The sequence below is a fragment of the Onychomys torridus genome, chromosome 5 (genome assembly GCF_903995425.1).
Source record: "Onychomys torridus chromosome 5, mOncTor1.1, whole genome shotgun sequence".
Classification (NCBI taxonomy): domain Eukaryota; kingdom Metazoa; phylum Chordata; class Mammalia; order Rodentia; family Cricetidae; genus Onychomys; species Onychomys torridus.
Window position 1 is genome coordinate 49,880,636 of NC_050447.1, and position 24,207 is coordinate 49,904,842.

At 50.1% G+C, this 24,207-nt stretch overlaps 2 protein-coding genes across 2 annotated transcripts in view; both read right to left on the reverse strand.

Annotated features, from left to right (window-relative positions):
• The window catches only part of Slc7a5 (solute carrier family 7 member 5), a 30,567-nt gene extending 24,888 nt beyond the window's left edge, over window positions 1-5,679 (reverse strand). Inside the window, exon 1 of the mRNA XM_036187921.1 lies at window positions 5,030-5,679. Coding sequence (XP_036043814.1) covers window positions 5,030-5,564 — 535 coding nt within the window. The 5' untranslated portion in view covers window positions 5,565-5,679. The remainder of the gene's footprint in view (window positions 1-5,029) is intronic.
• Window positions 5,680-16,204: 10,525 nt separating this feature from the next.
• The window catches only part of Ca5a (carbonic anhydrase 5A), a 28,402-nt gene continuing 20,399 nt past the window's right edge, over window positions 16,205-24,207 (reverse strand). Inside the window, exons 4-7 of the mRNA XM_036188865.1 lie at window positions 23,428-23,523; window positions 22,324-22,386; window positions 17,292-17,447; window positions 16,205-16,348 (exon numbers count right to left, since the gene is read on the reverse strand). Coding sequence (XP_036044758.1) covers window positions 16,205-16,348; window positions 17,292-17,447; window positions 22,324-22,386; window positions 23,428-23,523 — 459 coding nt within the window. The remainder of the gene's footprint in view (window positions 16,349-17,291; window positions 17,448-22,323; window positions 22,387-23,427; window positions 23,524-24,207) is intronic.

Genomic DNA, 24,207 nt, shown 5'->3' on the forward strand with positions numbered 1-24,207 from the left:
GCTCAGTGTGCATGCACTTTCATGTCTGGCTGGGAAAGCTGATTTCAGCGCTAATTACTGAGCTGTTGGCAGCATTGAGCTATGGCTCCAGACACTGGGGCCACTGGCGCCTTAACAACACCAGGGCCTTTGCCTCAGCTCAGCCATGGCAGCGGCAGTGCCCAGAAACTCCAACCCAGGCCTGCAGAGGCCTGGACTGAGGAGTGGGGTCTACAGCAGAGGCAGTCCTGGGGGGTAGAAACCAGCAGGTGAATTGAAGAGAAGGGACAAAAAGCCATGCCACCCCCATCCTCTCCAGTTGCTACTCAGCTGACCCACTGGCCTTCAGGTCAGAAGAGCCTGGCCAGCCCGATGGCCATCAGAAATCCAGGCAGGGCCAAGTGGGAGTTCACACTTCTTCTCCAGACCCCACTGGCAGCTTATGCCCTGCAGCCTAAGATTGAGAGGAAAGGAGGCAGCTAGCATCCTCCAGAGGTCCTTTCTCCCTCTCTCGTCCTTTCCTCAATGCAGAGGTGTGTTGTGGGGCTGCTCCATGGTAAGAGGGACAGACAGATACATGGGGCAGAGCACAGAAGACGACACATATCCTGTGTGATTGGCCCTGTGGGGCACGCTAAATCAAACTCTCCAATACCCAGGCAGGATGAACCCCCATTTTACAGTTACAAGTGGAGGTTCAGAGGGTCCTTATAGATTTCTCAAATCAGAAACATAATGCTCCTGATCTGATACCAGGTGGGAAATATCTCAGGTCACAGGTTGTCCCCAGGCACATGTCAGCTAAGAATGTCCAAAATCCTGCCCAACTTATTTGGTAGAGAGTAAGGAGTAGTGAGTTTCCTGGCACTGGGGAGTCCAGGCCAGCCAGTTGTTCTCTCTCTCTTGAGTGTTCTCAGTCATTTTAGATCAAACTTTAGCAGACAGGGTCCCATCCTCCACCCAGCCAGGGAAAGGACAGGATGCGCACCTTCAACAGTTTATACTAGTCAGCAGGCCATACCCTTACACTCAGAGCCTGGGAAAACTTCACAGGTGGCAGAGGAGCAGCGAGCCTGCTCAGACCCCTCCCTGCAGGGACTTCTCTCCAGACAGGAGAGGACTGGCCACACCCAGAGCCTGTGCTGAGGTCTGGAGTCCGGGCTGCTACACTCCTGTGTACCTCAGCACGGACCCCGTGAGATTAGAGAAATCCCAGCTGAGACAGAATCTCAGCTCCAGTTTGTAGGATTGGCAACAACACATATATATCCGGGCACTAAGCTAGGGTCATTTGGGTAGAGGGACTCTGAATTTAAGAAATACTCCCAGAAGAGCTGCCTGGAGGCAAATCCACAATGCATTTTCCTGGTGAATGATTCACACAGGAGGGCCCAGCTCACTGTGGGGAGTTCGATGGGTGGGCAGGAGCTCCTGGATGCCATAAAAAAAAGCAGGCCAGGCAAGCCATGAGGAAGGAACAGGTAAGCAGCACTCCTCCATGGCTTCTGCATCAATTAACTGCCCCAAAGTTCCTCCCCTGACTTTTCTGGATGATGGACTGCAAGCTTAGGTAAGATGAAATAAAACCTTTTCCTCCAAATTGCTTTTGGCCATGGCGTTCATCACAGCAGTAGAAATTTACTGGCTCCAAGCCAACCTGACACTGCCCAAGCTACTGTGCTTTGCTTGGGCAAGAACAAGCCATACCCTCCAGGCCTCACTTACACAGACACCTGGCCATCCAGAAAGATGTGGAAAGTGAGTCTTCTACTCTTTATGAAAGACTCCTCTCCAGGTTTCCCACACCAGGTCCAAGGATATCGGGAGAGATCCAGACTCACTGTAAGGTAGAGGGCATCTACCTTTACCACAAGTGGGTTTGTTCTGGGCCGATTCCAAGTCATTTCCCAATACAGTCTTAACCGGGTAAAGGAAACTTGTGGAGAGACAAGCACAATGAACTAGAAGCATCCACCACAGGGAACCAGACCTCTGCTCTAAAAATCTGACGCTTGGTGTTGCCTCAGGGCCTTTCCCAAGGCAAGGAAGCCAGGGAACACTATGTTTCCCAGAAGTGCCCTCCAGAAAGAACAGGGTACTCATTGACATACACTGAAACTCCTCGGCGTCCAATCCTCCCAGAGCCAACACCCAAGGCTTTGCAGCTCTTGGAGCTCCACTAGGGCTGCCTGGGGTCCTCTTGCCTCACCGAGCCCAATTCCCTTTCTAGACTTCTGCCTGTTTTAAGCAGGCATAGATGAGGCTCTCCTAGAGAAGCCGAGAAGCCTCATTTCAACTAGAAAGCAGCAGCACACTCACACCTGTGGTTCACAGAAACAGAACTGTCTGCAGCACCTGTCAGAAGACCAAGTGAGCAGAAAGAGGATGATTGACAGATCTCACCTTAACACTCCAGAACTCAGGCCAGGGTGTGTCTGTTCTAGATCTTACCAGAGGGTTCTACCTACAGCAGCCACAAAGGATTGTAAGAAAGCTACTTAGTTAGTTTTTAAAACCCTGTGTCAGGGGACTGGAGAGATGGATCAATGGTTAAAAACATTGGGTGCTCTTCCAGGACTAGGGTTCAACCCTCAGCCACCCACATAATGGCTTACAACTCCAGTCCCGACAGTTCTGACTCACCTGTCTTCCATAGGCAAGGTATATAGGTGGTGCATAGACACACATGTAGATAAGACACTCAAACACTTAATTTTTCTCTTAATTAAAACAATCCAAAAAAACATCAAAACCCTTACATCACAGAAGAAGTTCATTAGAATGTGGCTTGCTCTAGGCTCCATGGAAGGAACTAGTGATTGGAAGACAAACCCCACTCCCCCCTCAGCTTCATTCTCAAGGCTTGGAAACTCCTAATGCAGTGTAAGCTTGTTGGAGCCCTAAATGAAGCTTTCCTGAAAAGTTGAAACATGCTGAGTCCCCTCAGGCTTTAAAAAAAAAAGTGTCCATTATGATCCAATTAGGACTTTACCATTAGCCTCAGGGTGGAGATGATAGGAATGTGGACCTCATGTTTGACTCTCACAAGTTTATATAAGTTGAATATTTAAACAACTATGCATTCACGCTATTAATTTACTTTTTTTTTTTTTCTTCTTGAAAACAGGGTTTCTCTGTGTAGCCCCTAGCTGTCCTGGAACTCTGCAGACTAGGCTGGCCTTGAACTCAGAGTGTCACCTGACTCTGTGCTGGGATTAAAGACGTGTGCCACCACTGCCCATTTTTGTTTGTTTGTTTGTTTGTTTGTTTAGAAAGAAGACAGGCCAGCAAGATGGTTCAGAGAATAAAAGGGCTTGCTGTCAAGCATGAAGGTCTGAGTTCTATCCCAGGGACTCACGTGGTGAAAGGAAAGAAGTAACTCCCATAAACTAAATCTGACCTCCACCAGTGTGCAAAATAAATAAAACATTGAAAGAAATCTTTAAAACAAAGGACACTTGTAAACCCTTCACCCTCACTGCCTCCCGAGGGGCCAGCAGGGTTTCCTGCACTTCACTAGCACCCACAGAAGCAGAAACCATCCTCCTAGGTCCATTTTGACGAGAGAGAGAGAGAGAGAGAGAGAGAGAGAGAGAGAGAGAGAGCGCGCGCGAGCGAGCTCTTTAAAGATACCCGTGCCAGCTTGGCATGGTGGTGTACACACTTACTCCCTGCACATGGGAGGCAGAGAGAGGAAAGCTGTAGGCCAGCCAGGTCTACACAGTGAGACCCTGTCTCAAAAACAAACAAACAAAAATCCCTAAAGATACCCATGCCATTCTCCATCTTGCCTAAAGGCCAAATAATTCCCATCAATGATGAAAACTGGACATTTAAAATTCTGACTAGATGAGTACAGTAATCCGCTGTTCCAAGGCTAGGCTGTTCCTTGCCAGCCCCGGGCTTTTGCAGACCAATCGTAGCTATGATCATCTTTGACACATGAACTAAGCAACCAGCACGGAGACCTTATATGTTATCATCCTGTCAGTCTCCACAGAGCTGGGTGGAGGGCTCAGAATTTTAGAGCACGCCTGAAAGCTATGTAACTGGTAACAAAAGACAAGTCTCAAGGCCAAAGTCCCAACAGGAACTGCCATTCAGCAGCCGCTCCACAGCGGCTAACGGCGGCCCCCTGCTTTCACGGCTCACAACCCAAAACTTGAAGTGCAGGCCTGCTGCCCTGTCACCCTCTCCTTATGTGCATTATCAAGGCAGCTCCTAAAGCAAACAGAAAGCTGTCTCAGTTGCATGAACTCATCCGTAAATTCTGAAAGTAGCACGATTTCCAGGTTGTTCCCCATCATATGGCATTTGCTTCAAATGATCACACCCCCACCCCGTCCTGAAAAATACCCCAACTGTTTTTACAAAGCAGAAGTCAATCCTTCCTGACCTGTAAGGTCTACGCTCAACAGCTGCTACCTGGCACATCTTGGGACCCCCAAGCCCACCCACAGACTGTCTGCGGCCAAGCGCCAGTGGTTTTTATAGGATTTTGCTGCTCAGGCCTAATGAGCAAGCAGCCTTAACTACCACACACATTTATTACTACTGTTTTCTTATGCGTCAGCCCATGCACTAATTCCTGACAGGCCAGTCTGAAGAACGTAATTTTCTTTCTTCCTTTCTTTCTTTTTTTTTTTTTTTTTCAAACTGCAATTTCCCTCTTAGCAACCAGTCAGCAGTGAAGCTGAAACAGGAAACTGGCACATCAGCCACTCCACGTGGTGCTCTGTAAGAGGTAGGGATTATTGCTCTCATCCGGGACAAGGTAGACCGCTCGTATTTTAATGAATCAGAGCCGGCACCCACTTGAGGTCTCGCGAGGGCTGACCTGAAAGTGTAGACACTATGAATGAGTTAATGAAACGCACGTGGGTTCTGGAACCTGTGACTTTACCCTGAAACTGCCGAGATGGTCCAGGGATGGAGAGATGGAAGATGCTGGGGTGGACATGCGGGATGTAGAAAGTGCTGCCGAACTGTAGGATCAGGGACCTCGGCTCTCGCCCGCCCTGCTCCAGCCCATACTCGGGCCCCTACTTACGCACGCAGAGGCAGGCCACGAGCTTGGCTGCCTCATCAGGCACTGGACAGGTGGGGAAGACCGGCTTGAGCAGGTACGTGGCGAAGACCAGCGCCACGATGTACTGTGAGGAGGGCCGAATGATGAGCAGCTCGATCCAGAGCTTGAGGAAGGCGGGCAGCGAGCCGTAGACCTCCAGCATGTAGGCGTAGTCGCCGCCCGACTTGGAGATGGTGGTGCCCAGCTCGGCGTAGCAGAGTGCGCCCACGATGGAGAAGACACCGCACACAGCCCACACCACGAGCGCCAACCCGGGCGAGCCTGCCTCCTTGAGCACGCCGGTGGGCGTAACGAAGATGCCCGAGCCGATGATGGTGCCCACGATGATGGCCACACCGTTGAGCAGTGTGATGTTGCGCTGCAGGGTCACGCCTTCGCCCCCAGGATCCGCGCCATCCGCGCGCTTCGCCTCCAGCATCTTCTCCCGCGCCTGCCTCTCCTCCTCCGCCGCTGCCGGGGCCGCCACCGCGCGCCGCTTCGCGCCCGCGCCGGCCATGCTCTCTGCGTTCCCGGCTCGGCCTGGATACACGGCGTGCGCGCGGCCGAGCCGCTCTCCGCGTACAGAGAAGAGACTACGCCGGCGCCACCCTCTCGGCGTTTTATCCTTGCCGTTACCCGCCTTCAAGCCCCGCCCATCACTGCTTGCCGTTGGTCTGTCCGCAAGAGTCCCACCCATCCCCCCCCCCCCGCGTGACCCCGCCTCCTCCGCGGGCCCCGCCCTCAGGTCTGTTAGAGCATGTGAGGATCTGACTGCAGGCTAGTGCTTCGTGAGACCACCCGAGTGCCCTACGCGGGTGGGGAGCACACCTCTCAAGTCCCTCTGCAGGATGCCGGGGGCCGGACTGTAAGGGCATGCTTCTCCTCCCTCCTGCTTTTTCTGCCCCAGGTGGAAGATAGTGATGCAGAGGACTCGCCTGGGGTCAAAGCACCGGAAGGGTGGTTCAGGGTGCACCACCTGCAGGGAATCCAGGCCTTGCCTCGCTGAGACCAAGAAGTTCCGGAATTATCTCGCCTTCTCCAGTCTGCACATCCTGTGCATCTGGGAGGTGGTGGTGGTGGGGTACAGATATGGTCCAACCTGGGGGAACAAGTCAGAGGGTGAAGTGATCCATTAGCTCTGGAAGCAGGGAAGAACAGGCCAGGATGGGAGCAGCCCGTTCCTGGACTTAGATAGCCTTCTGATCCCAAGGAGAGTCTTGCCAGAGGCATGCCTAGTGGTACACCCAATCTGGAGAAGCAAGCTTTGGAAGAGAGGAACCTGCATACTCAGTGAAGTTAAGATGGGGACCCCCAAGTAAGAGAAACCCCCAAATCTTTGTAGGGATTTTAAAGGCAGGCTGTAGGGTGAGAGGGCTTTAGCTTGTCATTCTTAGGAAATCTTAGCTAAGAGGGCTTTTGAGTCAATGTGGTCAGAAGTCTGAAAAGGCTGTCATCACCCCAGGCCTGGTTGCAGGGCATGGTATGGTGATTTGAGTTGACAGGTGTATTGGGAAAAAGTTCCAGTCACTGGTCAAAGTCAGACCTGGAAGCTCCATGATCACCTTTTCACCAACTGTTCCTTTCTCTGTCCTAAAGGGTCCTCAAGAAATCTCACAACCAAGCAGAAGCCAGGATGAGGGGCTGTAATTAAAGGAGAACCCTCAGACCTGTGAGGATGCAGTGATCTAGGTGTGCTTTGCAAAACAGTCTAGAAGGCCAAGCAGCTACCTCTGGCTTCCCCACTCCTGAGGCATGACCAATGAAGAAGTTCAAACTTCTCGCCATCTCTGCATCTGTAGCCACAGCCAAGAATGCCAAAGCTATCTTGGAAGCCCATGTCCAGGGGGTGTTTAGCCAAGGACTCCAGGCATGTCTCTGGAGCCCCCACCCCACCCATTCCAGTATGTCAGTCATACATTTGGAATGACAAACTGGAATCTATGTAGCCTGAGCAACCAAGGTGCTAAAAGGTCACACTAACATTAACATGCCATACTATAGATAGCTCAAGTTGGTGGCTTTGGGAAGGTTGTAAAACTTGCCCCTCTCGTTCTCCCCCCCCCTTTTTTTTTCTTAAGACAGGGTTTCTGGGTGTAACAGCCCCAGCCGTCTTAGAATTCCCTCTGTAGACCAGGCTAGCCTCAAACTCACAGCCTCTGCCTCCTGAGTGCTGGGATTAAAGGTGTGCACCACCACTGCCAGCTGCCCCTCCCATTCTTTACATGATCACTTCAGAAAGTCAAAAGCATACCACCCAACTCACTGAAACATTGCTAAGATCCCAAGGTGCAGCCCCTAATTTAAAATGACATGTGGCAACTCTTAGAGCCGATTTGTAAATGAGGAAACCAGCTTTGTAGGTGTGTTAACTCACCTGCCCAGTGGGTGCACCCTCGGGGCCTCCAACCTCAAGGCCAACAACTTGCCCACTTCTCACCTATGGGTGGCTAACCCTTGCATCTTTTGGAGCCTGATCCCTTTCACAGTAGCTAGGTTCTGCACAACAGCCATGGGGGGTGGGGTGGGGGGCTTGATTTGAGCCAGAAGTAGCAATAGTCCATGGAAGTGTAAAAATCACAACCGCAATTTAAACCAAGGACACCACAAGAGGCCAAGGAAGGTGGTCATGGGGGACACCAGGCAGGTTAAAATGACTTTTCTGGGTCTGGAGTTCAGAGAAAGAATGCACATTAACAAAGAAGGCAGAAGAGAACCTTGTGTTCAGCAAAGTGCCCTGGGACAGTTGGGAGGGTTGGTACTTGGGGATCGGAGTCCTGGGAAGCTGCTGTGGTCCTTTCCAGGAAGGGAAACCAGGTCCAGTGAATGTCCCCGAGACCCATGGCTGTGTCTCCTCCACTGCTGCTTTTCACAGGGTTAGGAGAGCCTTAGAATTCTTCCTGCAAAGCAGCTTTGGTGTGTATTCATTCTCTTCCCCTGACCCGGAACGCCCCTTAACAGCTGAGACTCTGAAATCTTTTCCAGGAGTGCCATCTACTGGTGGATTCAGGAACAGTTTCATTTTAAACACCAAATGTCCTCACCTGGGGCCATAGTGCTCTTCAGCGGGTCAGTAATTGATTGGAAATGGTGTTGTGTATTCTCACAGGGCTGACTGGGTGTTGTGGAGCCCTGTCTTCCCATCTCCATCTTGAAATCAGAGCAGGTATGAATATCTGCACTGGTGAGACCCTCTCACGGTCTCTTAACAGTCCTTCATAGAAGTGGGGAGAGTCAGGTTCCAGTCACGCCCTCCTGCCTGTGCTACCCACTGTACTCTCCTGCCCTAGTCACACGTGGCGTAGTGAGGTAGAAGACTGACTGAAGGAGGCAAGGGTGGAACCTTTTTTTTTTTTTTGATGCTGCTATCTTCTGTAAGGAACTCATTCATTCACCAACTGGACTTGTATGGGACGGGTCCATCAGTGCCCTATCTGATAGAAATTTGTCCTCATCTACCCACGAAAAGCCACACAACAGAGACACAGTAACCTGGTAACCTGGACGTTTCTACAAATGGAAATGTGTGTGTCGGGGGAGCAACTTGTAGGAGTCAGTCTTTCTTTCTACTACATCAGTCCCAAGGGTTGAACTTAGGTCGTTAGGCTTAGCTGCAAGCACCTTTACTTTGAGTCATTTTTATGACCTCCTCTTTGTTTCATTTTTTAAAGTTTTTTTTTTTAGATTTATTTTATGTGGATGGGTGTTTTGCCTGCATGTGTATCTGTGCACCGTGTGTGCCTGGTGTCCTCAGAGGACAGAAGAGGGCATTGGGCCCCCTGTAATTGGAGTTACAGATGATTGTAAGCTACCATATGGGTGCTGGGAACTGAACCCAAGTCCTCTGCTAGAGCAAAAGGTGCTCTTAACCACTGTGCCTCCCTCTAAACCTTTATGTTTTGAAAGAGGGTTTCTCATAGGCCTGGAACTTGCTGAATGGGCTAGGATGCCTAGCCAGTGAGCCCCCTGGATTGCCTGGTTCTGCCTCCCCAGCACTGGGATTATAAGCCTGTGTCACCACACCTGGCTTCCTTCCTTCCTTCCTTCCTTCCTTCCTTCCTTCCTTCCTTCCTTCCTTCCTTTTTTAACATAGGTTCTGAGAGATTGAACTCAGGCCTTCATGCTAGTAAGGCAAGCACTTTACCAACTGAGCCATCATCACCCCAAACACCTTTTCTTTCTTTCTTTTCTCCAGATTCTTGATGGCAACAGCTGGTGAGAAAGGGCCTTTCCAGAGCAACGCTAGCTACACGGTTGACGTGAATGTGCGCCTGGAGCATCCATGGCCTCCGGGAACAGTGGCCTCTGCTCGTCCTTCCAACATGCCTTTCGTTTGCCTCTATGAAGTGGGAGTGGACATTAGTACATACCTAGTACATACCAGCTGAGACAGCACACCACCTCCAGCAAGCCCTGTCTCCAGCAGTGGAAATGCTATTCAGGAGTGTCTGGAACCTAGTGTGATTTGCATGAGAAGATAACTGGACCCTCTCAGGGCCCTGGGCTCTGTGATCCTGTTTTCATTTTGCCTCATTTTGTTGAAACCCCAACTTGCAGGTGCTCAGACCTGCAAGAAAACCATAGAGCAGGTGCATAGGGTGAGTCCTTTTCCAAATAAACCGCAACACTGTGAGCGTACTCAGCCCGTTTTTAACTCCTCTTGCGGAGAACAGGATCCTGTACTGTGAAGCCAGCGGAGGAACAAATTGGGATCATTTGGGCTCTGGAGAAAGAAAAAAATTTGATCGCTTCACCCATGAGTACTGGGTGGCAAACACCTATAAACTACCCAAACATACCGGAAGCTGAGGCAGAAGGAGCATGTGTTCCAGGCCAGCCTGGACTACATGAAGCCCTGTCTCAAAAAACAAAATGCCATGAGTGAAACACCCTGCCCCTGCTCTTGGGCAGCCTCTCAGGCTTCTGCATTGATCCTTCTCATCTCTCGGGCCTTGCTACTTCCTCTGCCCCAGCTCTCTGTGCTTTAATTCCCCCAGCCCCAGCCCTACATGCTCTCCAACCTGCTTCATCTCTGCCTCTCTTACATCGAGTACCTCTAGTGTGGACCACTTGTGCTTACCCCATCTTTGGGTTCAAGGCTCCTCAGCAGCATACACCTTTCACCTGGGGCCACGGGCCTGTTGTTTTTAAGACAGGGTGTCTCTCACTATGTAGCCCTGGCCTGGTACTTGCTGTGTAGACCAGGCTGGCCCCAAGCTCACAAAGGTCTGCCTCCTTCTGCCTCTCAAGCACTGGTGGGGTTACAGGCCTGTACCAGCCCATGTTCTTTTGTTTCTGGGTGCACCTAATTGCCCTGTGCTCTAACAGGCACAGTGTCAATAAATAGTTATTGGACTGAACAATTAGACTCCAACTGCATGTGTAATTATGAAATAAAAGGAGGACTGTACCAAGCACACACACACACACACACACACACACACACACACACACACACGTCCTTATGGTGCATATGGCCAGATTTGGGTTTAAGTGTTTCTGGAATTCAGTAAAAAGGATCAGCAGAATTTACCTTGCTTAAAGATTACTTTCAAATTCAGAAACATTTAAGTGCTGCTGAAAAAGATCCCCAAACTGATAGGAAATTCTGATGAAGAGATTAATCTCAACCCTAGAAGCACATCTACCCTCCATCCTTCCTGCCATGGATAGGAAGGACTCTGCCTCAGAACCCAAAAAGGCTGTAGTCAGACTGGGCCTGGTGGTACATGCCTATACACCCAACACTTGGGAAGCTAGTGGGCGGGGGGTCACATGTTCCTGGTCAATGTGGTCTGTGGGAGGCCCTGCCTCAGTGACCATGAGTGGGACACATTGCCACTCTCTCTCTCTCTGCAGCTCCTTAGGTGGTGAGGGGCCTGAGGTGCAAGCAAGCTGTTCCCTGCTGTCAGTGCTCAGGGAGAACCCAGGAGGCCCATGGACAGGGAAGACGGCTGAGGAAGAGGTTTATGGTAGGAGGGAGTGGTTCTTGCTAACAGCTGTCTGTCTCTGTAAGAGAGCGAGGGGCCCCAACTTCCTCTGGGAGAGACAAGCGCTTAACCCTCAGTATCACAAGAAGCTTCTGGAACGGGGAAGCTAGAGGATTGTGTTTGTTTCACAACCACACACGCTGACACTTTCCCATTCAGAGAAGCAAATTTGGTGCAAGCAGGGAGAGGAAGGACAGTGGCTGAGCCAAAAGGCAGGGAGGCCGGTCAGGGCATGGCACTACGTGAAACAGAAGGTTGATGATCTCGGTGTCCCATTGACAGGGTCCACTGATTTCTTAGATGTGGTGAGTAGAAGCTGAAGAGGGCAGGCATCCCTAAGTCTGTCTGTGGCACTGGGTGGAGGTAGGAGCCATTGGCTGGGAGGGACCTCAGAATGTCAAGTTGGGCTATGACGACAGGCATAACAAACAGCCCAGCTGTCAACAGAGCATCACGTCTTGAGCTGTGCAGTACCCATTGACCACAGAACATATTTGGATGTAGACACAGTCTAGGCCCTGAGAGCTTCTACAAGGACACTACTTCAGGGGATGAAAAAAAAAATGGGTATCCTGCAAGGGGAGAAGTGACCCTCAGGCCTCTTAGGGTGTCTGTACGTGCTCTGGGGCTGAGAGAGGCTGATGACCCAGGTTACACGATGGGCTATGGAGAGAGGACTGGGACAGGGGACAGGGACACCGATGAGACGGTGGCTGTTGTCCCTAGGAGGTAGCATTGGGAGATTGGTCAAATGTGGCCTCTTCACACGGACCCAGCAAGAGTTCTCACACATTTGTGTTCTTACGACTGGAGGAAGTAACACAAGAGCCAAGGAGAGAGCCTTGAACTTTCAAAGTTGAGCCAGATATTCTGAAGACAATGGTGTGTCTCTGGACAGAGCACTCAGGCCTGTGAGGGAGTCTCCTTTTTTTTTTTTTTTTTTTTTTTTTTTTTTTGCCCTGCTGCTTTGAGGACTGATATCAAAGCCTTTTCCTCTCATTTTGTTTGTAGTTTTGTAGCAATGTGTCCGGGCTCAGTCCTCTTCCTGGGAGTGTATCAGTGTCTCCAGGCTAGCATGGCTTTTTAAAAATAGCGAACAAAAGGGAATAGTTTTTAGGAGACAAAGGCCATCTGTGCCCTCAGAGGAAAGAGTCGCTGCAGGATCCTGTCTGAGTTCTTGCTGGATGTGGCATGGCGGCACAGTGGAGCTAAGCCCCTTCTTCTCTGTAGGTTCTCTGCCTCTGAGACCCCATGAAAACGGATGCCCGTGGATAATTAACATATGGCTCCTCTCTCTGACTCATCCCAGGTTCATATCCCCAGTCCCATTTCCTGGCACACTACAGAAGAGGCCTCTTGCCTACCAAACCCGAGGGCTAAGCACCTTTTTGACAGTTTCCCAAAAGATCTGGTCCAGTGGAAGCTGCTTTATGCCTGTATTTAGACTTCAGGACATTCTCTCTCATTGATGATGTCTTTTCCTTTGTCATATGAGGCACAGAGGGTTGGGATATGCCAGCTCGAGGACCTGGGTGTCATCTTTACAAAAAGCCAAGCATGGTGGTGCTCATCTATCACCTCAGCACTGGGGAGGCAGAGAGCAGACAAGTAATCTTAAACATAAGATCCCCCCGCCTCAGCACCCCAAGCGCTACAGTTATGGTTGTGCATTATCATGCATGACCAGAATGTCAGAAGCCTCCATGTGTGGTCTTTTCTTGTTGTAGCGCTTGCTCATGTGGACTGAAGCTCCTTCATTAGAGACTTGAGGAGGACGGTATTTCCTTAAGTCTCAAGAATGGATTTTGGGAGGTTGGGGATTTAGCTCAGTAGTAGAGGGCTTGCCTAGCAAGCTCAAGGCCCTGGGTTTGGTCCTCAGCTCCAACAACAACAACAACAACAAAAAAAAGAATGGATTTTGGGTCCCAACTGAAGACAAGAAGATCACGTACCCTCTTGTGTCATGTCTGTACTGACAGAGCCACCTGACCCTCTAATATCCTGCTGTTAGCCATAACACCAAGACACCCAAAGGGCCTGGAAGTCAAGAACGGCCTTCAGGGGCTTGCTGCACCTGGGCCAGCTACTGCCAGGGTCACAGATGGGCACTAGCCTCTACCCTGCTCTTCTGGGAGGAAGCGTGTCAGGAGGCCCAGGCTGGTTCTCTGTAGTTACTCCAGGACACTGCCTAGCCTGGATGGAGGTTGTTGATACGGTGAAAAGCTCTGGGATGGGAGAGGAGTGAAGCGCTGCCAAAGTAAACCCAGGGGCTCTGCAAACTCTCTTTGAGTCGACATGCTATTTGTGGACCAGAATGCATATTTATTCTTTATTTCCCCCAGTGAGACACAGTGTGCCTTGGGAAACAGATTAGTGCTTGCTTATTTTTCCGTGCTGTTTTTCACTGCGTACCTGGCAGTTCAGTGATGTTTGAAGATAACACAATGAGGTTGTTTGTTGAACTGTGTTTCTACCTGAGGGGGGAAAATTAATGTTATGAAAGTAATAACTACCATATGGATAGGGATTTTCTTTCTTCCAAGCAAGCAAGCAGTTAAAAGGGGGGGAGGGGCGGCTGGAGAGATGGCTCAGAGGTTAAGAGCACCAACTGCTCTTCCAGAGGTCCTGAGTTCAATTCCCAGCAACCACATGATGATGGCTCACAACCATCTGTGATAAGATCTGGTGTCCCCTTCTGTATACATAATAAATAAATAAATCTTAAAAAAAAAAAAAAAAGAGCCCAGGATGGCTGTGGTGGCAGGATACCTGTTGGCACCTAGATCAGAGGTGCTGGACCCCAGGTAGTCCTGATCCAGAGTGCAAAAGCTGCCTCTGACCCTGGCTTTCCTCTTGGCTTCCTGATGCTGTGTGCTGTGCGTAGGCTCAGCTCTGTGGTGGAAAGAGAAGGTGCAGGCACAGGCGGCAGCTCCCGTTCATCCATGAAATAAACACTGAGGGTCTTGTTATATGCCAAATGCTCTTCTAGAGACTCAGACTCCACCATCTTGGGATGAACTGTCTTTGCTCATGAGGATGAATCGTAGGAGGCTGATAATGAAGGATAACAGAGGTGGAGGGAAGACAGAACACACTGGCTACATTGGGCTGAGAGGTCATAAGCAGAAACAGTAGGGATAAGGACCAAAGTGTGACAAAGGGTGAGCATTCTGTAGTGGGCCATTGTCGGAGACCAAGGAAGGGATGAGCTGCAGGGGCATCTGAGGGTAGAGAATGCCAGCAAGAAGCAGGAAGCTGGAGGGCTCAGCCTGATGGAGCAGGGTGAGGCAGCTCGAGGTGAGGATGCCATGTGGGATGATGATTTTAGGGAGGTCTTCACTGAGGCCCCAGGTCACCATAATCACTGGCTAGTGGAGGGGAGTGAGGCTGTACAGGCTGTTAACAGCACTTCTTTTTCCTTGGCCCCACAAGCAGGTGGGGCACCCAGAAATGCAGTTAAGGCCCTGGCAGTTGAGCATGCCATCTGTTTTTTCAGTCAAGTAGAGCACACGGCATACAGTGAAGGGCATACAAAAGAGGGGTGTCTAGGGGCAATGTGGTGGGGGAATGCAGGTGTCCCCTTTCAAGGCCCTCTTATTTTATACCACATCCCTTCCTAAAGGCCAAGGGACTCACAGAGTCTGTGCTGAGCACAACAATGCCCCTCAGAGATACCCATGTCTTAATCTTTGACCCCATGGATGTGTGATTTGGCCTCAGTGACTCTGCAGTGGGATTAGAGACATTATTATGGAGAGCTGACCCTGGGTTGTGTGTGGACACCAAGTAATCACAAGGGGTCTTTCTGGAGGGAAGCCGTAGGGCTAGATCACAGGAGGAGAGGTGACTGTGGGAAAGGAAAAGGTGGTTTGTGCCTGTAAAATCAGCAGTAGGGAGGGCTAAGCATTGATGGTGATGAATTCCAGGCCAGCCTGGGGCTGTACACTGATTCTCTCCAGGGCCTCCAGAAGGAACCAGCCTTGCTTACACCTTGACTCCAGCCTTGGTCTTCCTGAACTCTGAATGGACTTGGGGTTCTTCAGTCCTCCATATTGTGTTATAGGGTCAAAGAAAAAGATGTTGGTCTCACCCTCTGTTGCTGAGGAGTCTGGACGGCCCTAGCAACGACGCACAGAAAACAACATGTGAAGAGAGGGAAGAACAGAGCTGAGGCCAGACAAAACAATCTAGGTGTAGATGATTTACTCAGTCTTTTTTAATTTAAGTTTTTTGTTTTGTTTTGTTTGTTTTGAGACAGGATCTCACTATGTAGCCCTGACTGTCCGGGAACTCACTATGTAAACCAGGCAGGCCTCAGACTCACAAGGATCCACCCCCACCCCACCTCACCCAGCCTCTCCAGTGCTGGGATTAAAGGCATGAGCCACCACATCTAGCAAGTTGCTCAGTTGAAGGCCATCTTGTACCTGTCTTGGGTCTCTTGAGATGGCCCTGTCCAGGGTTCTACCCTAAGCTTAAGTTCTCTCTCTCTCTCTGTCTCTGTCTCTCTGTCTGTCTCTCTCTGTCTCTCTGTCTCTTTCTGTCTCTCTGTCTCTGTCTCTGTCTCTGTCTCTGTCTGTGTGTGTGTGTGTGTGTGTGTGTGTGTGTGTGTGTGAGAGAGAGAGAGAGAGAGAGAGAGAGAGAGAGAGAGAGAGAGAGATGGGGGGGATGGAGGAGGAGGAGGGAGATTTGGATATTTTGGTGCACATATGTGTACAGATGCAAATGTGCACTTTTTGCATGTGGAGGTCAGAGGGTGTCCCATGTCAGTCCTCAGATACATTCCACCTTTTGCTTGAGACAGGACTTCTCTTTGTTCTGGAATTTATGACATAGTCCTAAATAGCCATCCTGAAAGCTTCCAGGGTTCCACTTGTCTCCACTTTTCATATCGCCATCACTGAGATTTACATGCACACACTTTTTGTGTGGATACTGGGGATCTGACCCCAGGTCCTTATGACATTAAGTAAGCGCTCTATGGACTGAGCTGTCCCTCCAGCCTGTTCCTTCAGTTTCTTTAAAGTATTTTGTTTACTTGCAACAACAACAACAAAGCAGGTTGACCGGAGCAATGATCTTGTCTTCTTTTTAATCACATGACACCCCTGCAACATGCACGCCTTGTTGTCACTCTGTTCCGCCTATCCTTGCAGACATCCTCCTGTGATTAGGGCCTCGTGCCCACCCTAGTGGCCTGGAATGAGGATCGGACTTTCCGGTCCATGAGGGGCTGGAGCGGGCGGTAGTTGTTTACCATTGCCTCTTCTTCCTCACCGTGTCCAGAGAACAAGAGTGTGCGGAACGCTGACAGCTGGAATAGAGAGAGAGCAGCCAGCGTGAGCCGATGCAAACATGGCGGGAGCCAGGTGTCCCCCATGCCTTGTACAGTCCCCCCCACACACACTGAATCAGGAGTATCCCTGTGTGACCCACAGAGTACAGTATAATGGACCAGTGACTCCAGGAGATTCATTAGAGGCACTGTAGCTGACACTCTGTTGGGATTGGAGAGCCCACAGATATGACAGAACCTTAGAAGCCCCCACAGAAGGGCCATAGAAGGGTACTGAGGCCCAGCACCAACTTGTCAGCCACTGAGTGGGCCACTTAGGTAAGAAAGGAGTCCTCTGGGCATATGGCATGATGTACCTTTTTCTGCTAATGTATACATTTACAACTCCATCCCCCACTGAACTCCTGTGACAAGATGGGCAAGAACTCAGGTCCAAGTTTGCATCACTTTTGTTCTTACATGGACTTTCCCAGGCACAGCCTGGCTGGGCTATTTAACTAAGTGTCATCAGGACAATGATCACACCTGGACCTCAAGGAATATGATGTATGCTTGTGTGATCCCAAGTGTGATCATGGGACCTATACTCAATGACCCCCATGCAAATGGAAAAATCCTTCTAGCAATTCAGGAACATCTAAAATATGCCAGCAGGGCTAGGGAGGTAGTTCAATCCGTAAAGTGCTCGTCTTGAGTTCCAGCCTCAGGATGCATGTAAAAAAGGCTGCCATGATGGCGTACTCATGTAATCCCAGGTTTGGGGAGGCAGAGCCAGGGGATCCTGGGGCTAGTCAGCCAGCCTAACCTAATAGATGAGTTTCAGGCCAATGCACCCTAACGAAGGACACCACGCAATAGATGTGCCAGAGAATGGAGTCTGGTAATGCCCCACCATGACATCTTGATGAAGATGCAGGTAAAAATGGCCTCCTTTGGGACTGTGACTAACTGCAGTGCTCACCTGGCTTGGGGCCACCTCAATGGGCATCTTCTGGATAATCCAGGTGACTGATTCAGCCAGTGGTGGGGTGGTGAGGGAGCCAGGGTAGGTCCAGTAATCCCGGCAAGCAGGCAGCAGACAAGAAGGGTCAAAAGGGCCCATGTCCACCCGTGTACCCTGAAAATGAGAACCACAGCCCTGTTAGGGGTCCAGCATAAGGAGGCCAGAGAGGAGCCAAGTGCCTCTCCATCTTACCACAGCTCTGATGGCCACCAAGCATGCTGAATAATGGCTTACACAGCCACCATTGTCATGTGTGTGTGGAATCAGAAAGAAAATATGACTCTTCTTTACAAGAAAGGGGCTCTTACCAAATGGTTATATTTCTCTTTAAAGTTATACCTCCATATATATATGGAGCATTTTTTTTCCATTTTCCAGTGTGCAATTTGAGGGTGTTAAAGATATTCACATCATGTTGTCATCACCCACAATTATCTCTAGAACTTTCTCTGCCTCATTAAACACTGACTTCCATTCTTCCCTGACCTCTGGAAGCCACAGTCTACCTTCTGGCTTTGAACCTGCAGACCCATGGAAGTCTATTGTCTCCTTCATGTAGCCCTGGATAGCCTAGAACTCACAGAGTTCTGGGATTAAAGGCCTGTACTTCTATAACTGGCTTTGCAGTTGTCTTCACACTGAGCTTATTTCAACGAGCATTGTGTCCTCAGGGTCCACCCATGGCACAGCAATGTTAGAACAGCCATTCTTCCTGCCTTTCTTTTTCTTTTTTTTCCTTCTGTTTTGTTTGTTTGTTATGTTTTTGTTTTGTGGGATTTTTTTTCCGTTTGTTTGTTTGTTTGTTTGTTTGTTTTTTGAGACAGAGTTTCTTAATGTAGTCCTGGCTGTCCTGAAACTCACTATGTGGATCAGGCTGGCCTTGGACTCAGAGATCCACTTGCCTCTGCCCCTAATCTGAGTGTTGGGGTTAAAGATGTGTAACAACACCTGGATGAGACAGGTTCTTAAGTAGCCCAGGGTGTCCTCAAAATCTCTATGTCATACAAAGATAATTCTGAACTCCTGATCCTCCTGCCTCCACCTCCTGAGTGCTGAGATTACCGATGGCAGCCGGGATGGTCTGTGTGTCCTTCTGTGTTTTGGCCAGATGAAAAGCATCCACCACGTGTCTAGGCTGTGTTTCATTTGCATTCACCCAGGTTGGACACTTGGCCTGCTTCCCCATTCTGGTTATCTTAAATAGTACTTCCGGTATGGGACAGGGTGGGTGCTGTCTGCTTCAGGGCGACTTTCAGTTCTCAGGGTTCGTACCCATACATAAGATTGCTGGACCACATGGACATTTTTTTTTTAACTTAAGGACCCCAAAACATGTGTTTTCAACAGTGGCTGCACTGACAAATTTTATAGTTTTAAAACAACCGCCTGTCTCTCTGAAGCAGCCTGACTTTAAAACTGTACATGCTGTGGGACCCTCCCCCACCCCAATCCTCATGTTCTTCTCTCTCACAGGGAGCAGGTGGGACCAAGGGCCCCACAGCTGCCCCTGACATATTGCTCAAGCTCTCTGCCCTTCTAAGACAGCTGGAGTCAGCCTGGCCTCCGCCTCAGGCTGTGTTCACAGTTGATGTTTGCTTGCTTCCTGGGTTTCATAAAGCCTTTCTGAGCTCCCAAGGGATGTCACTGTCCGTTTGTTCATTCATGCGTGCCTGCATTCATTTACAAGTGTTTGTCTGAGGCAACAGCGAGCCTAACTTTGCCTCAGGTGTGGACAATACAGTCGCAGAAAGGTGGAAGGAACCCCTCCCATTTGTGGAGCCCACACAGAGTAAGACACACATCAGCACTTCACACTGGGGGCTTTGTGATGGAGAAAAAGAACAAATTAGGGGAGCAGGGTGAGATGGGAGGCAGTGGGTGTTTTGAAAGGTGTGGTCCCAGAGGCCTAATAGGGTGACATCTGAGGAAAGACACGAACGAAGAGTCTGTGGCATGTGTACACTGTTGCAAAGGTCCTGAGGCAGAAGCAGCCTGATGGACCTGAGGAACATCAGGAATGTGGTGAGGTCACAATTAGTGAATGAGGTACAAAAGCAAAGAGGACTGGAGAGATGCTCAGTCAGTCAGCCAGGATAGTGCTTGCGTTACAAGGCAGGCATGAGGCCCTGAGCTCTAGCCTCAGAACATACGTGAAAAAGCTGGGAGGATTTTGTTGTATGCGCTCTCGATGCCAGCACCAGGGAAGCAGAGACAAGCATCTTCCTGGAGCTTGATGTCTGGCCAGCCACCTCACCTGCTCTGTGAGCTCAAGGATGCTCAGAGACTCTGCCTCCAAAACTAAGGTGGGCGGCACCTGAGGAGCAACACCCGAGGTCTCCACATACACATGCATACACACAAAGTCAATATCAATGTAGAGAGGTGACAGAGGAGGGAAGCCTCACCTAGGCCTGGGACTGGGGATCCCTATGAAAATCCACCTTGGCAGCAGGAGTGCCACCTGCTCACTGCCTGGATGTTGCTCATCACATCAGGATATCACCACTCAAGGGTGCAGAGACTGAGGTCCCTCTTTCCCATGAGCCTCCATGGCCTAATGGTCCCCAGGGTCCTCAAGCAAGCAGGCCCAGGACAGCGACCTCCATATTGGTGAGGGTGAGAGACAGAGAAGACAGAGAACATGAACCAAATCAAGACCCTTGGATAGAAATATTGAGTACTATGCAGGGTACCGGGGCCTGCTGATTAATAAGTTCCTAGCTCCTAGGTCCAGGGAGACCCCAAACCCCAGCCAGCCCATCTAACCTGAGCCAGGACATTGTATTCTTGGCTATGGAACCACAGGGGAGCAGTCCAGAGCTGCAGGGATGGACCTACTGAGCAGATGAGCAACAGAGCTGGGATTTGGGCCCAAGGCCACCTGACCCTCTCCTCCTCCCTCCCCCTCCCATCCTCCCTAGAGTCACTATGCTTCAAGTGTTTTAAAGTCTGACAGGCTCCCGAAGGTAGGAACACTCTCAGAGTCCATTATAAACAGCTCTGAGTTCAACAATGCTGCCTGAGACACCCATCATGTGCCACAGACCCACCCACCCACCTGTCACAATAGTGGATGAGCCTGTGTGAGCCATCTGGTCTTCATTCACACGACAGCTGGGGCCTGGACCCAACCAGTTTACTTAAGACTGACACTGTACCTACCTCACTTTAATGTGGATAACAAGGCCCTTATGCATCCACTCTAAACATCCAAATTTCATAAATAGGGAAATTGGGTTCTGAGAGATTGTGTCACCTGCTCAAAGCCACACAGTTTCCTGACAGATCAAGGGTCTTGGACCCAAGACATCTTGACTGAGGATCTCCACCACACACCCAAAACCTCTAGAAGTCCTAAGCTTGCAGACAGAGAGCCACGGACAAGGGGTCCTCAAGTGTCTCCTACTCCTTAGCCTAAGGAGCTCTCCACGGCTGGGCATATCTTAAAGTCTCTTTATGTCCTAGAGTCAGTGGGTTATTTTCAGGGGACTGGCGTGATTTGGGCCAGAACTGGGTCACAGACATCGTGCCTTCCCTGTGGTCAGACTGTGGGGAAAGCAGCTCCAGAACCTTCCAAGGAAGGAAAACAGACCCCCTGAGTAAACAACACTCCCAGCCAGCTTCTCTCTCTCCCATCCCTGTGGGAGGCAAAGGCCAGCTGGGAAAACATCCCGCCTTCCAGCTTTGTTCTGGCTGTAGGCCAGCAAGGAAGAGGGCGAGCTGGGAGCCCAGGACAGTGGCCTTGAGGTGTTCCTGAACCGGTGGACAGAACAGTGCGGGGAGGGGATCTGTCTCCATCCCAAGGGGCTTCTGGACCTCAACATCAAGAGGAGGCAAGGAGCAGATCAAACACTCCTGCGAGCTTTGAGGAAGGTGTGGCCACACTTCCCTGCAGGGCCGCTCTCACCATTGTTAAGACAGGTGGAAGCCTCCTCTGTCCCCATGTCCCCATGTCTAATGGCCACCTTGCTTCCTTTTGCCTCAGAATTCTTTGTTGTGGTGCTGAATAAATAAACCTATCTCTTTGGAATTTCCATTTTTCCATCAAAGTCCCTTTTGGGTTGATCTTAAGGAAAAGTGACACCATTACTCTGCCGTTTTCTCAAGACAGGCTAACAAACCAAGGTATACAAAGAATGCCCAGCCACCTTCAGAGTGACCTGGGGCCCTGCCACCAGCCTGGCACCGCCCAGGTTGCCTCCCTCTCCATGGATCTGTTCTGTCTGTGGCCTCAGTTAAGCTCTTTCTCAAGTGTGTGCTGGTGGTGCGCTGGCCTGTGTTTGCACACTCAGCAGGTAGACACTTTGGTCTGTTTTAACAGATGTTATCACTACTGGACATTGTGCCTGAGCAAGGCAAAGACAAATATGAGTTCAAACTCTTCCACAGGCTGCTGGGAGTACCTGGGTGGCTGGACTTGGGGAATTCCACAGAGTTCAGCACCCTTGTCTCACTGAGGGGGAAATGAGCAGTAATAGGCAGAGAGCATATCATTCCTTCTCTTGAGACAGGATTTCAAGTATCCCAAGGGTGACCTTGAACTTCTGATCTTCCTGCTTCCACCTCCCAATATTGCAGCCATCTCTTGCCATACCCAGTTTATGTTGGTGCTGGGGATTGAACCCAGGGTTCAATGCATGCTCAGCGAGCTCTCTACCTACTGAGCTACATCTGAGTCTTCTTTCTTGTTTGTTTTTGAAGACTCTCATCCTGTAACCAAGGCTAGCCTGGATGGAACTCATTTTGTAGCAGAGGCTGGCTTCGAACTTTTGGCACTGCTCTTGCCTCAGCCTTCTCAAGTGCCGGAATTAGAGGCATATGCTCAGAGGGAAAGCTGAATTCAGCCTATGACAAGAGCCTTAGGACTGGCCTTTCACGTCTCTTTCGAGAGCCAGAGTCTCACGTCCTCTGCCAAACTCTTTGACATTTCCCCAGTAAGTCGTTGCTCTGGTAACTTGGGTGCCCATTTTGCTGGTTTTATGCGTCTTACCTTGTGTTTCACTTCTGGCAAGACATCCACCAGCCTCTGCAAAGCCTCATGCCGGGCCCCGAGCTGCACAGCACAGACATGTGAGCATTAGCCTGGGAGGCAGCAGACAGTAAAAACGTACCTTGCTTCCAGGTGACAGTGTGCAAAAGGCCACTCTTTTTTGTTTGTTTTGTTTTTTTCCACATAACATTTTTATTGATTCTCTGGGAGTTTCACATCATGCATCCTGAACACAATCCCTTCCCAGTCCTTCCATGTCTGTCCCCACTTGGGACCTCCCCAAAAAGAAGTATAATAATAATAATAATAATAATAATAATAATAATAATGTCCATTTTGTGTTATCTATACACTCATTGGAGCATGATCAAGTTCTCAGTGGCCTGCCCTTAAATAGGACTGAGTCCTTCCCTCCCACACCTCCTCCAGAAGCCATCAACTCTGGAGAGCTACTCTTCAGCATCTCCATCACACTTTTTTTTTTCCCCAGAGCTGAGGACTGAACCCAGGGCCTTGTGCTTGCTAGGCAAGCACTCTACCACTGAGCTAACTCCCCAACCCCCCACCTTTTTTTTTTTTTTAAAGATTTATTTATTTATTATGTATACAGTGTTCTGTTTGCATGTATCCCTGCATGCCAGGAGAGGGTGCCAGATTTCATTACAGATGATTGGGAGCCACCATGTGGTTGCTGGGAATTGAACAGGCAGGGTTCTTAACCTCTAAGCCATCTCTCCAAGCCCTCCATCACACTTTTTAAGAGTTCTCTTCTGTGGCTTACTATCTAGGCTGTTACTTTGGGATGGGGGCAGTAGGGGTGGAGTTGTCACAGAAGCTTTCCATGTCCCTCCCTACAAAAGGCCATTCTTTTTTTTTTTCCCCACCCCCGTTTTTTTGAGACAGGGTTTCTCTGTGTAGCTTTGCGCCTTTCCTGGAACTCACTCTGTAGACCAGGCTGTCCTCGAACTCACAGAGATCCTCCTGCCTCTGCCTCCCGAGTGTTGGGATTAAAGGCGTGCGCCACCAACGCCCGGCTCAAAAGGCCATTCGTGATGACCAAACCCAGCCATTCTCAGTGGGAGAGTCATGGCCAGCAGACGTTACCTTCAGAAACACTCCGATCACTGCCAGCCCATTCTCCCCCACGGTGGCTTCCTTGTAATTTTCATATTTCATGGAATTCCAGTGAACCAAATGGAGCTGGAACAGAGTGGACAAAGAATGTTAATGTGTCCTAATGCAGCAGAAACAGCAGTCACACCACTCTGTCCAGCACACCCTTGGGTCACGTCAATGTCATATCAGTGCTGGTGGCCAGAGTCCTTGGTGCTCCCCAAACACAGGTGGCAAGAGCTCCGCCACACTGAAGGGAACGAGGGAGAAGATAGTCACTATAGTTTCTCTTCCTCTGGCTGTGAGACAACACCCCAAAAAAGCAACCGAAAGGAGAAAGAATTTATTTCAGTTCATGATTCAAGGTTACTGTCCACTGTGGCGGAGGAGTTAAGGCAGGGGAGCTTGAGGCAGCTGGCCACATCACGTCCACAATCAGAAGAGAGGATCAGTGAATGCATTTTCCTCATTTTATCCCCTCTTCTCCCCTTCTCGGTCTGGACCTGCCCCCGGGGCATGTTCCCATCCACACTCCATGAGAGTTGTGGTGGTCTGAATGAGAAAGTCCACCACGGGCTATGTGTTTGAACACTTGGTCCCCAGTGGGTGGCGCTGTTGGGGGAGGTTTAAGAGAGTGGCCTTGTTGGAGGAGGTGTATCTTTGGAGGAGGACTGCGAGAGTGGAAAGATGGTTCCAGTTTGCTCTTGGTGCTTCGTGCTTGTGTTAAAGATGTGCGCTCTCAGTTTCTGTTCCCGTGGCTATGCCTGCCTC